At 42.1% G+C, this 12660-nt stretch overlaps 2 protein-coding genes across 4 annotated transcripts in view; one reads left to right on the top strand and one right to left on the bottom strand.

Annotated features, from left to right (window-relative positions):
• Nucleotides 1-12660, top strand: part of si:ch211-193k19.2 (uncharacterized protein LOC100034574 homolog) — a 1126861-nt gene that overhangs the window by 165094 nt on the left and 949107 nt on the right. The window lies entirely within an intron of this gene.
• On the bottom strand, nt 1434-12264 carry cyhr1 (cysteine/histidine-rich 1). 3 transcript variants are annotated; one of them, XM_034241006.1, is made up of 7 exons: nt 11765-12264; nt 11201-11630; nt 10048-10142; nt 8433-8576; nt 6481-6692; nt 4942-5147; nt 1434-3974 (listed from the first exon to the last, which is right to left on the bottom strand). In XM_034241006.1, exons 2-7 carry the CDS (start codon nt 11480-11482, stop codon nt 3762-3764), a joined length of 1152 nt encoding a protein of 383 aa, XP_034096897.1. In that variant the 5' UTR covers nt 11483-11630; nt 11765-12264; the 3' UTR covers nt 1434-3761. The 3 variants fall into 3 exon arrangements, with proteins under 3 accessions (XP_034096897.1, XP_034096896.1, XP_034096898.1); XM_034241005.1 differs by having other exon boundaries at nt 11201-11527; XM_034241007.1 differs by having other exon boundaries at nt 4942-5120; nt 11201-12263.

Raw genomic sequence — 12660 nt, 5'->3', positions numbered from 1 at the left:
CTATAAAAACCTGTCTGAAAATGAGCTGATCAGAGTTTGGCCACTTTGTGATGTCATAATGTTATTTTGGCTTGTGTAACCATTAGCCAATCACCAACCAAGGTAACCCCCCCCACACACCTTATCACCTGAATCTCCTCCGAGAGCACCATTGTTCTTTTTAACCAAATATCTTGCAGAGTGGCTCCTTATTTTCATCTAAAGTAACAGACACAGAATCAGCTCTTTTGAAACAGGGCTGAAACAGAGGGGTTTATGGGATAATACAATGCATGATCTGTTTGGTATTTCAAGCCAAACACTTCAGAGACATGTTTTGTATAAATCTGAGACCTATAATATATTGATGAAAAACAGTATAATAGTGGACCTTTAGTTTAAAGCCTTTATCTACTGATAGTATCACATGATAATCAAAATGATGTGTGCACTGAGGGAAAGGAGAGATATGCGTTGTTGACCTGCTACTGAGTTCATGAATAGGAGATGAAGGTAATTGCCTTAATGTCTGAATAACTAATGAGCAAGAGGAAGATTTACCATTAACATGTTTGAACCATAGACTGTATAAACATTAAGAATGATGTAATGATGTATGAACATTAAGGGCATTTAGTCTTTAGGAATCTTGTTACTAATCACTATAATGCTCACACGATGGGATTCTTTGTACAGTCGAGCAATAATAACCCTCCGAGGCATGAGCACCCCCTGCTGCTCAGAGACTCTCAGTGCACTCCTCACGTTACACAACACAAGTCTTTCTAACACTAGCTATCTAGCAATCATGTATAATATTTCAACATTTAAAACGGAAATTAGTTAAATTCGGCCTGAGCAATTCACTGCTATGCTTGCCAATTAATTACATTTTTGATAGACTTAGAACTAATTATTTTGATTTTATTTCTACCTATAGGGAAATTAAGTAAGTTATTACTTTGTGACTCGTTAGCAAAGCCCAGGTGTTACTAATCACATTAACGATTGCTCTATTAAAAGTGGAATTCAGCCTCATTAATTTAATTGCACACACCTGTGATTTTCCTGCTGACAGGTGAAAACTGTTCAAACATACAGATCAATACCCAACTAAATTACTCTCCACACACATACTGAATAATCACATTATACAATGCTCTGTTTTAACTCTTCCAGCTTCTCCTGCAAAAATGATCCTACAAGCAATAACAGATCAGCCAATGTGTGTTATTGTTCAGATGCTGCTGGGTAATTCATTTTGCTGAGAAAATTATTCATATCCCCCCCCCCAACAAATTCAATGAAACATATCCATCATCCGCACACGGCTTTAAAATTGAATTTAGATTTCATTACTGCGGTACTGAATGCAATATGTATACAACGGTTTTCAGAAAGCCAGCTCTATTTCTGTCCTTCCTACATTCAAACACACAAAAAGAAATCAGCCGTGCAGGTTCCATGATCTTTAATAAAAGGCACATGTACAGCCATAGTGAGATGAGTGAGTCCACTGGCATAGAGACGAAGCATTAAAACACAGAAATACAGGAAGTAGAGAGGAGAGAGATCTATCTGCTTTACAGTCTACTTAAGAATCATCTTCTCGTTCTCGTTCAAGTAAGTCTAACACTAATATGTCACTGTGGTAAGGTAAAACCCCCCCGTCGCCCCCGTCCCCCGACACACACACACATCATCCATCACCACTCTGAGTCTGATCTTCCAGAGAAATCTCCCCGTGAAGCTCGGAGCAGATGAAGAAGCTCCCAGTCTGGTTTCTGACTCCTCAGAGTTCATCCGTCACACACAGTGCACACATCGATCTCACACTATCGAGGGCATCTTCCTTTTATATTTGCTCAAAGACACTAAAAGTCCAACCGGTCTCATTCTGGAAAAGAACCTGTCTCTGGTTCTCTGTGTATCAGTTACTTTGTAGTATTTTGATGGAGGAAAACTGCTAAAACATGATAATCACACATTTGACTGAAGATGGTGTTGTTTTTCTACTGACACCTTGAAGATGATCAACGCTCATACACTAAAATAAAATCAGTCTTTCTCCGCTTCCGACAGGAAATGACAAAGTGATTGGAAAAATTGGTGGAGATTTTACTGATGTAGGAAACAGCATTTTTTTCTTGATTAAAACATAACATAACCATTTAATCTTCTTACGGCCATTTATAAAATAAATAGATGTACTTGCTGGTGTTAAAACTATAGATAGATGATTGTTTCTAAATTACCTCAAACTAGCTTTTGAATTTCATTTTTCAAATTGTCCAACATATACGCTAATACCAATATAACTGCAATACAAATGGCTAATATATCACCCTGGTTGATCTATAAATATATCTCTAACTACCTTCTTTAAATCAAGATCATATTGGAACTAAATAAACTGTTAAATAAAAGTATGATATAAAATAAAATGATAAAGTAGTTACACAGGATCCAAATACATTTGCTGTTAATCATATTACCAAAAAGCAGCTGACACACATCGGACCTGAAGTCTGTTTGTAACTCAGTCCTGTCCTCAGGCATTGATTTCATATCGGGACAATTTCACAAGAACAACAGTTGTGATCCGTTTACGCACGCACACACACACACACACACACACACACACGCACGCACACACACACACACACACACACACACACACACGCACGCACACACGCACACACGCGCACACACACACACAAAGGCAGTCAGTCACGCGCTAAAACCCAAAATAAAAAGTTCACAGGTATTTAAATATTTAAGGTTAAGAGAAATAAAAAGGGATATTAGTGTTGGAGGTTATATATATATATAACCACAGATGGAGAAAGAAGTCGAAGAACTAAAACATGAACTCAGCTGTCTCTCCTGTGTTTGAAGGGGAAAGGGTCTCATCGGGGGGAACGAAGTCTTTCTCCTGTTCTGGCAAAGCTTGCGACGCAAAATGGACACCCTTTTTTCAAAACAAAAAGACATTGTTGAAAAGACTCAGGCATTAAGTGTAGGAGGGAATGGAAAACACACACTTACAGACACACTCACACACTCATTCACATGTCCAAAGAACTGCTCCGTAGAGTCAGTCGCTCTATTTTCACATTATCACGTCTTTGGGACATTTCAACATCAATCAGAGAGTTTGGGGCCACACTCAAGGGTCCGTCACTTTACTCTCTTTCTCCCCTTTCTCTCCCTCACACACACACACACACACTTCCACACACACACATGCACACGCGCAACAAATACACCACACTTTGTTTGGTGTGTGTGCTACCTTTGGCTGCAGGTGTCAGGGGTGAAAGGTCAAACATCACCTGACCTCAGAGACCCCCACAGGTACACACCAGAGCCGCCTCCCTCACCCCATCACCCCCGCCTGGGCCTTTTGTGGGTTTCACCCCTCCATCCCATAACAATGCCCACCCGTCTCCACAGCAACTCACAGCTGCCCCTCGCGCAAGGGGTCTCACTATCTTGTAAAAGGAGGTAAGTGTAATTAGTGGTGTGTGTGTGTGTGTGTGTGTGTGTGTGTGTGTGTGTGTGTGTGTGTGTGTGTGTGTGTGTGTGTGTGTGTGTGTACCCTGTGTGAATGTGTGTGAGAGTGTGTGTAAGTGTTAAGAGGTATCAGTGGTTCAGTGGTGTCTCTTTAATCTTCATCAGCCCCTTGCCCTCCTTCACCCTTCTTCTTCTTTTTCGTCCTCTTCATCTTCATCTCCCTCCTCTTCCCCCTCCTCCTCTTCCTCCTCCTGCTGCTTCACTCTTTATTTTTGGACTTGGAAGATGAACAGGCGCAGGTTGATGTTTTTGGCGGCCAGCAGTTTGTTGCACTCCACCGAGTCGGAGATGGGCAGCGGGACGTACTCGGTCTCGTTGGCGTCGTTGCAGAAGGAGTGGTGGTGGATGACCGGCTTGATCCGCACGTCGTCGTACGGACCCTTGAGCAGCAGGAAGGAGCACTCCAGGGCAGAGTTCACCTACACACACACACACACACACACACACACACACACACACACACCACACCACACACACACACACACACACACACACACACACACACACACACACACACACACACACACACACACACACACACACACACACACACACACACACACACACACACACACACACACACACACACACACACACACACACACACACACACACTTGTGTTATTGTATCAGCCACAACATTTGCTGCCTAGCTATGCACCCATTTTCTTTTTAAATATATAAATACTTTTGATAAGAATCCTGTAAATCTTAAATAAAAACTAATATTTCTGGCACATATACATCATTTACGTCCGTCCAAAATGTCCTCACTTCATTATTTGATTCCATTTGACCCTATATATGGTATTGGTATATCGAATACACAATACATTCACTCAATTGTATTCATTTAGAGAAGTATTTCCACTCAAAGGGGACTTTTTTTCTAAAAGCTCAGTGCAGTGGTCTATATGTGTTATTACAACTAAATTGTCAGCTGTTAAACTCGACACAAACTCCTCTCAGAATTTATTTGAGTCATTACAGATGCTACTGTCCAGGACTAAAGGCACTTAATTTCCTTATCTCAAATTAAAGGGTTGCTTAATTTAAATTGAGGGTGAAACATAAGGGTTGTAACCTAATTTTTGATTTGGGGCTTTACAAATTAAATGGACATGAATGAGAGAACGATAACAAAAATCACACTCAGTTGTTAGAGCAGGAAGATATAACTATAGTCTTTTACCCAATTAAACCAAAGCAGATGTGCTCAATTCAAATGCTATTCATATTCAATTATAATCAGAAAATAGCAACTTAGATGGCAGCAAAAAAAGTGCTTCTCACTTCTGTAACACTTCTCGGTCATGTTCTTAACACCTCGCTCTGAAAATAAGTACGCTAACGAACTTTAAACACGGGCAGACGTTAGTGTGCGTACCTTGCTTTTGAGGATCAGCTGGAAGGAGAGGGTGCGTTTGCACGACAGGTTGGGGTTGCGCTCTGAGTCGTTAACACGGGCTTTCAGCACCCACGTCTGGTTGAGCACGGTGAAGCGCGGCGTCTCGTAGTACAGGCGGGTGATGAAGTCGTCCGTGCGGTACGGCCTGAACTGCACCTCTGGATGGAGCAGAGCAACCAGTTTATCTAATGTGAGGAAAGGATGTTCTTAAAGGGTAACTTCTGTATTTTCCAACCTGAACCACATTCAACCCCAACATAACTGTAGTGGATTTAAGGATAACATTGCAGTCCTTTGTGCGCATGCAGTGATCTAGCTCAATACTCGACCAATTTATATTGTTCTGCCCTCATTAGGCGCTTTCACACCAAGTACTTTTCCCAGGAATAGTTCCCGGAACTTTTATTTCCTGGAACTATCTAGTAAATCGCGTTCACACCGGAATAAGTCCCTGAGGGAGGATTAGGCAAATGAAGCCGCTGACGTCACTTCTTCTTCTGCTTTGGGTTTACTGGCAGGCCGCAAACAACTTCACAGTGTATACTGCCACCCGAAGTCCCCGGAGTTGGGGACTGGCTTCAGTAGAAGCTGCTGGGACTCCCAGCTGCTTCTACTGAAGACTTCCGAGTAAATCGCCAGAACGCCGACACTTCCTCATCTCCACCGCTCCCATGTTTTATTTTGTGTTGCCATAAGTTAGTCTCTCTGCGTTTGTGCGCTGGGCTAATGCTGATAATGCTAATGCGAGTAAATAAAATGGCGGCTTCACAAACATTTTTCTGAATGTTACGGGGCGTGGTTTGCAATTCGCCCAGCCAATCAGAAATTGGACCCTTTTTCTCCCCAGGAAAGACCCTGCTCTCTAGCAGGGACTAAAAAGGGGTGAAAAGGTTCGCAAAAAAAAGTTCTAGTTCCAGATCTTTTTGGTGTGAACGCAAAATCCCAGGAACCATCGGAACTATTCCTGGGAAAAGTACTCCAGTGTGAAAGCGCCTATTGGTCAATACAAAAACATACAAAAATGTGCATTAAAAAGTTGCCCTTTAAAGGTTCATGGTAGCATCCCATAACCCCCTCTGTTTCAGCCCTGTTTTAAAAGTGCTGATTCTCTGTCTTTTACTTTAGATGAAAATAAGGAGCCACTCCCCACGCCCCTCTGAGAGATATTTGGTTAAAAAGAACTCAATGGTGCTCTAGGAGGAGATTCAGGTGATAAGGTGGGGGGGGGGGGGGGGGGGGGTGGGTACCTTGGTTGGTGATTGGCTAATGCTTACACAAGCCAAAACAATCGTTATGACATCATAAAGTGGCCAAACTCTGATCAGCTCATTTTCAGACAGGTTTCTATATAAATGGATCAGGACAAAAAGTGAGCGAATCTTTTTTCCTGAAACTTTCAGAATCTCTTTACACAGAGGGGACACATGCTGATGTATAAAAGACATGAAAAAGTGGATAGGTGACCATTAAGATTTTCCCCCACACTATCATAATTTCCCTTTTAATTCTTGAAAGTACCTGTAAAGCCGATCTTCTCGTAGCAGAGCAGGCCGAAGATGCTGTTGTAGAGCTGCATGTCTCTGCGGTGACTCTGGTCCATATCTCCCAGAATGCCCATCAGCTCCGTCCCAGTCTTGGTGGGGTGGGAGCACTCGCTCTCGTGGGCCGGCAGCTCTTGGAACGGACCCTTCCAGGGGCAGCCGATCCTCTTGTACTTACACTGCGTCACCCTGGGGAATAATAATGGTGAGTTAAAAGACAAACTTTGTACAATATTAAATATTAGAAAGATATTTACAGAGGAGCTTTTTGACAAATACATGTCCTTACCCCGCAGTGAGTGGAAGGTTTAATAATACCGAAAGGAGGCTATTAACTTAGGTGTTGAACCGAAGCTAATTGTACTGGACAAATAATACAATTCAATTACCTCCTTTCATTCTTAATGAATACCTGTTACGTACTCAGTCTAAAAGTGAGGTAATAATAATGTGTACGGTAATGGTTAGCCTCTGAAGTGAACTAAAACCACACTTACGTAACTCACTTCCTGTTACCTGCAACTTTTGTCTCATACATATAACCAAGTAGCTTTAAGAGGTTTAGTAGTTTGGACTCAAATAACTTAAAAATATCTTTTATCACTACATGACAATTACTGATTTAGAAATGAGTTTTCACTGTGACTTTATAACATCTGTGCAGGGACTACAGATACAACAATGGCTAACGCAGTAGGAAGATGTATTATTGTGCACTGTCCCTGTCTAATAAACAAACAAATAAAGTAAAAATGTAATTTATTTGACATCTTATTTATTTTACACATAATTTTCCTTGTTTGGAAATTGTAATGTATTTTATTATTTGAGAATGCTATTGGCTGCTTTGTAATACCTTTTTATTTTATTTTCATTACACTTTCCTTCTTTTTGTTATTAAATAAATGATCGTCTGAGTGTAACTAAAGGTTGAATGAAAAGCATCCCTAAATGAAAAGTAACAGTGGCATTAATAAAGGAGAACAGCGTCATCTGTATTAAAGACGCAGTCGGATCCTCGCCCCACATTTTTCCGTCTGACCCAACCAGAAACCTGGTGACTACCTTGGATGTTGTCATGGCAACATTAGCACGGGCACAGCTGTCCTGAGCAGGGTCACCTGTTGCTATAGCAACAAGCCCATAGGATTTCATGCATTATAGCTCAACCAGCCTGAACGTCACACAAACACACACTCATAAGCAAACACACAAGCAGTGGATCCCATCAGCTGCTTTCCTTCCTCAGAGTTAGCAGCTGGTCACATGCTCCGCCATCTTCCCCAAATTAACTCTATGTGATACCACACACACACACACACACACACACACACACAAACACAAACACACACACACCACACACACACACACACACACACACACACACACACACACACACACACACACACACACACACACACACACACACACACACACACACAGTCACACAGACACAGACACACACAGACACACACACACACACACACACACACACACACACACAGACACACACATACACACACACACGGGCACACAGACAGGCACACACACACAAAGATACTACTGGCAATTTTGTGTGGTGGTATGCACTCAGCTTTTATTTTAATGTTTCCATTTTCTTTAACTTTCAGCATCTTATTTTTTTAAAATACCTTCCAGCTTGAAATATTCATTCAAGCTCGATAACTCTTCCTTCAATGTCTCTCAGTATCACCCCCCCAGTGCCATCTTTGGAGCTATTTTTGAGATTTTGGCCAAACCTTTCCTTAAGGATCTTGACATCTCTTCCCAAAATGTTTCTAATTTAGGGCATGTCCAAAATATGTGGGCATAGTTACCAATTAGCGAACCACAACTTCTCCAAGATCTATTAGAGCCTGTGTGGGGAAAAGGTGAGAGTGTGTGTGTGAGTTTGTGTGTGCTGTATACCTGTCTTGGCAATCCTCTTTCTGGTGTCTCTCTAGGCTGGAGCGGGGGAACTGTTTTGTGCAGTAGGCGCACTCTGTCGGCAGCTCGCTGACAGCCTTCTCCACGGCCAGGTTCCTGCAGCACAGGTTCTTGCTGATCTCACACCTACACACACACACAGGAAGCCACATGTCACCCCTCAGTGCAGTATAACATGTGTGGTATGTAAAGAATGTTTCTACAAGTTCTTGAACAATGCACAGTGACGAATTGCTAGTTACGTTATGCTTTGGCAACAGTTGGTGGTTATTTCATCATACTGCAGATGTGTGAAATTACTGTCAACGTGCAAAACCAAAACAAGTTATCTCTTCCTGTGACCATGCAGTAGTGATGAATGTGAGAGTATGCAATGCATTTTGATTCTGAGAACTTAATGAATTTAACTAGCTTTTGAAGGCATCTTACAGTCATTACTGTAATAATGTTGTTCTGCTGTTTGTCATACTGATATTCTGCACACACTGTGAAGACCACTGAGACAAATGTAACATTTGTGATATTGGGCTATATAAATAAACATTGATTGATTGATTGATTGATTGATTGATTGATTGATTGACATCATTCTTACCTTGCATTAGCTCAATTAAATATGGGGTTTTTTCAACTCCAGTTGGTATCAGCTAGCATCACATACTCTGACTGAGAACTTCGAGACAAACAAATCAGGTTTTTGCATCATGTATTTAATTGGATAAAATGATATATATTGTCCACATTATTTGGCCAGAAAATGAGTTATTCTCTACTTGGTGTCTGTGCACAGTATAACTGTTTTCAAACAGCAGTATGGGAACATATGAGAATGTTTATAACCAAAATGTAATATTTAAAACCATACAAAATGATCTAGTATCATTAATTTAATTATTTAACAGTCCCTTATTCTATAGTACTTCTCATTTCCCTTCTCCCCCACCCCCCCAACTCGTTTTAAGCTGAATGTCACGTCCCCCTGAGTTGATTGGAGGGTAATTCAGAACACCTGTTGCACAGGGTGTGGGGACAAGCTCTTGATTAAGAATTGACAGCAGCTTGATGTATTTCCCCTCCTGGCCAATCAGGGTGTGACAACGCCCTTTCTTTAGGGCTTAAAGGCACACTCACACCTGTGCTCCCCTTTCCCAGTTCAATTCCATTCCATGAGAGCAAAGGGGCTTTGAGTAGAGTTCAACTTTGTCGCCTAAATATCGCCTCAACTGTCCCTGGCCTGCTTTGGCCCCTACCTGATACCGGTAGGTCACTGTAAAAACAGGGCATTTTGATCCTTCCTCCACTTAATACAAACCTCATGCTAGCAGATATTGTCAGCCAGAAAGTCTAGGCACTTTTGAGCTGTGTTTGCTGTCTTGACTCTTTTTTTTTGATGAAATCTAGATTGAGTAAATATTTAAAAAGAACTTTCCACCTGCATCAGGGCAGATATTGGCACCATTCATGCAATAGTTTAGACATTTTCTTAAAATTGAAGGTACACTTTTTTTTCTCATTGTGACACACTTCTGGGATTTGTACATATTGTATGTGGTTTGAAAATGAGTTATCCGGCTTCCTCCCATCCCGCTCGAAGTACCTGCAGTTGGGACACGTGGCCTGTTCCTCCTTGAGACGAGAATCGGCCAGAAGGTGGATGAAACAGCCTGCACACATCAGGTGTCCATTGGAACACTGTGGTGGGGAAAAAAGACGAGGGCACAATCAATCAAAAAAAGTGTTAAAAACAATTATTATATTCATTAATCTGGATCCTAAGTGGGAAGAGACTGAGGGAAAATGTTTATAGTAGTGCAATCTAAACTTTCTCTTGTTACTTAAATGTAAACCTATATATTTTTTACGACTAGGATTCATTAAACAGTATTAATTGGGACATCTTGAATATTATATTTTGGTTAAGTATTTTAGAAGAAACGGGATACTAATCTTGGAAATTTTATTTATATTTCAATCAAAACGCATAATTTGTTCAGTTAATGCTAGTCTTTCTTAATAAAAGTCATAAAACAGGATTGTTTAAAGCCGCTAAAATCATTTGAGTAGCAGAAAAGCAGAAGGAACAGAAGTATTTCTGTAGAGCGGATATAACTGGAGTTGTATACTTTTCTATGTGAAAAAAAATAGGGATATGTAAGATATGTGGACTACTTGTTGTGCTTCTCTTAATCAACGCATTTTAAGAGCAGAATATTGTGTAAGGAGAGAATGTTATCTTTTGTTAACACAGTATTGTTAATAAATGGTAAATGACTGTTTTAACGTGTGAATGCCACGTAAATGTTTAGGACTAACTAAACAATTATTTATTACCATTGTGTTCACTTGACATTGAAGAGAGCACTTTGAGGTCATGGAGAATGTTTGGGTCGGTCAAAGGGCAAAGGTTGAATAAAATTAAAGTTTTGGTTAAGTGCTGGATGTTTGAGTTTTATGTGGGGGTTGGGGATGTGGCTTTGCTGAGGGTTATTCGGGGATAATTCACAGTATAATGTCATACAGCTGGCCCTGGGCCTGGGTGTGTCTCATGGCTCAGCTTGCAGAACTGGGGCCTGTGTTGTATCTAGTATCAGTCCAAACGGAGCTGGCCAACACATTCAACAGGTTGGGGATCAGCAGTTGGCACACTTTGGGGTGTCTCTAGTATGAGGACCAGCTTGTTTGCTGTTTGACAGTGTTTTTTTTAGGATTATTGTGAGGGACCGTAGGTTTGTGATTGACACCGTGTTTACCTGATATACAGACGCCTTGGGCAAGTCTATGCACACGGTGCAGCACAGCACTGAGTACAGCCTCTCCTCCAGCTTTCCTGACTCTCCATCGGGCACTCTCACCCTCTTCTTGGGTGGCTCGTCTGGGTCAGGCTCGGGCCCTTCTCTCCGGATCCCGACCTCCTCCTGCATGGCTGCGATCCCGGCGACAGCCTCAACCGCTGCCCCCACGGCCCCGACCCCCATGCCGGCCGAGGAGGAGCCAGGGGCGGCCACACCATCTCTCTCTTCCAGTGAAGACATGACGACGGCTGTCTAGATATTTCCGAGGTGTACCTGCCGCTGAGCCTGAAATATTAGCAGGTTAGCTCAGTGCTAGCGTACAACCTGTCAGGCTAACGGTCAGCTGACAGCTAGCTAACGTCGGCTAGGCTAACGCTCCGGCAGCAGGCTGTCAGAGAGGAATGCAAACTAACTTATTATTATTATCAATGCCACCCGCCACTTAAAATGTAACATACCAATGTGTTATAACGAGATCATGTGCATAATAACAACTTAATTAGACTAGTTGTGTTGACTTACAGTGAGACTAGCAGACTATGCGGCTAGCTACGTTGACAAAAACACAGCAGTCCTCTCCCTCTGCAGAACAAAAACAACTCTGCTCGGCTCTCAGCTGTTGTTGCTCTCGACGCCGTTATTCGCCCTGACAGCAGATTACAACGATGTACACCGGTGGCCCAGCTCGGTTCCTCATCTACCCTCCCTGCTCCGGTACCGACTGATTGTCCGCAGAGGACCCACTGGACCTGTCGATGATTAAAGCCGCGGGTAGAGACAGTTCTGCTGGGACTCGTCTCTCTGGTTACACAGCCATCTTTGTTTTTTTGTTCCTGTCCGTCTCCCCCGACTTCACCCTGCACAGCCTTAACGACTGCGGGTCAAATTCGTTATTACTCAGGCAGGTTCTCGATGGTGGCAAATAAATAATGTCATCACAAGTTAAATATGCTGTCTCCAACGGCCTGTATGTGGCAGTGACTACTTCAGCACAGCCGTGTGTTTGGCTGACAGCGGAATGTTTATTATGGCAGATGACTTGGGGTATTTAAAGAGTTTTTAAACGCGCATGCGTAGAAAGCACCTGCGGGTCAGTGTGTATGGCAATACGTGAAAGGTGATCAAAACCTGATATGCGACAAAATTAGGCCCCTCCATCAGAGGACGCATATTGTATGTACTATGGACGAGACGTACACATTATAAGACTTAATGGGATTTCTAACAAAACTTCACAACAAAACACCTTGTCTCTGCTGCCATGTGTATAGCTATGTACGTGGCAGCAATCTATCAAAAGTGGTTCAACTCAGTTGAACCACTTTTGAGGGTCCCTTACAACCAGTTGAATCAACTGGTTGTAAGGGACCCTGTGTTTGTGTATTAAAGAAGCATTCATAATTCAGCCAGAAAAACAG

This window comes from Gymnodraco acuticeps, unplaced genomic scaffold (genome assembly GCF_902827175.1).
Source record: "Gymnodraco acuticeps unplaced genomic scaffold, fGymAcu1.1, whole genome shotgun sequence".
In the NCBI taxonomy this organism is placed as follows: Eukaryota; Metazoa; Chordata; class Actinopteri; order Perciformes; family Bathydraconidae; genus Gymnodraco; species Gymnodraco acuticeps.
Note: the sequence above shows the minus strand (reverse complement) of the source record. Positions and strands in the feature narration are given on the sequence as shown.

Excerpts from the sequence above, each read along its gene's own strand:
- cyhr1 (XM_034241006.1), bottom strand. The coding sequence starts at position 11,482 with ATGTCTTCACTGGAAGAGAGAGATGGTGTGGCCGCCCCTGGCTCCTCC. Across the intron at positions 10,143-11,200 it reads CCAAGGCGTCTGTATATCAG|TGTTCCAATGGACACCTGAT; the intron begins GTAAACACGGTG and ends TCCCCACCACAG. Across the intron at positions 8,577-10,047 it reads GCCACGTGTCCCAACTGCAG|GTGTGAGATCAGCAAGAACC; the intron begins GTACTTCGAGCG and ends GTGTGTGTGTAG.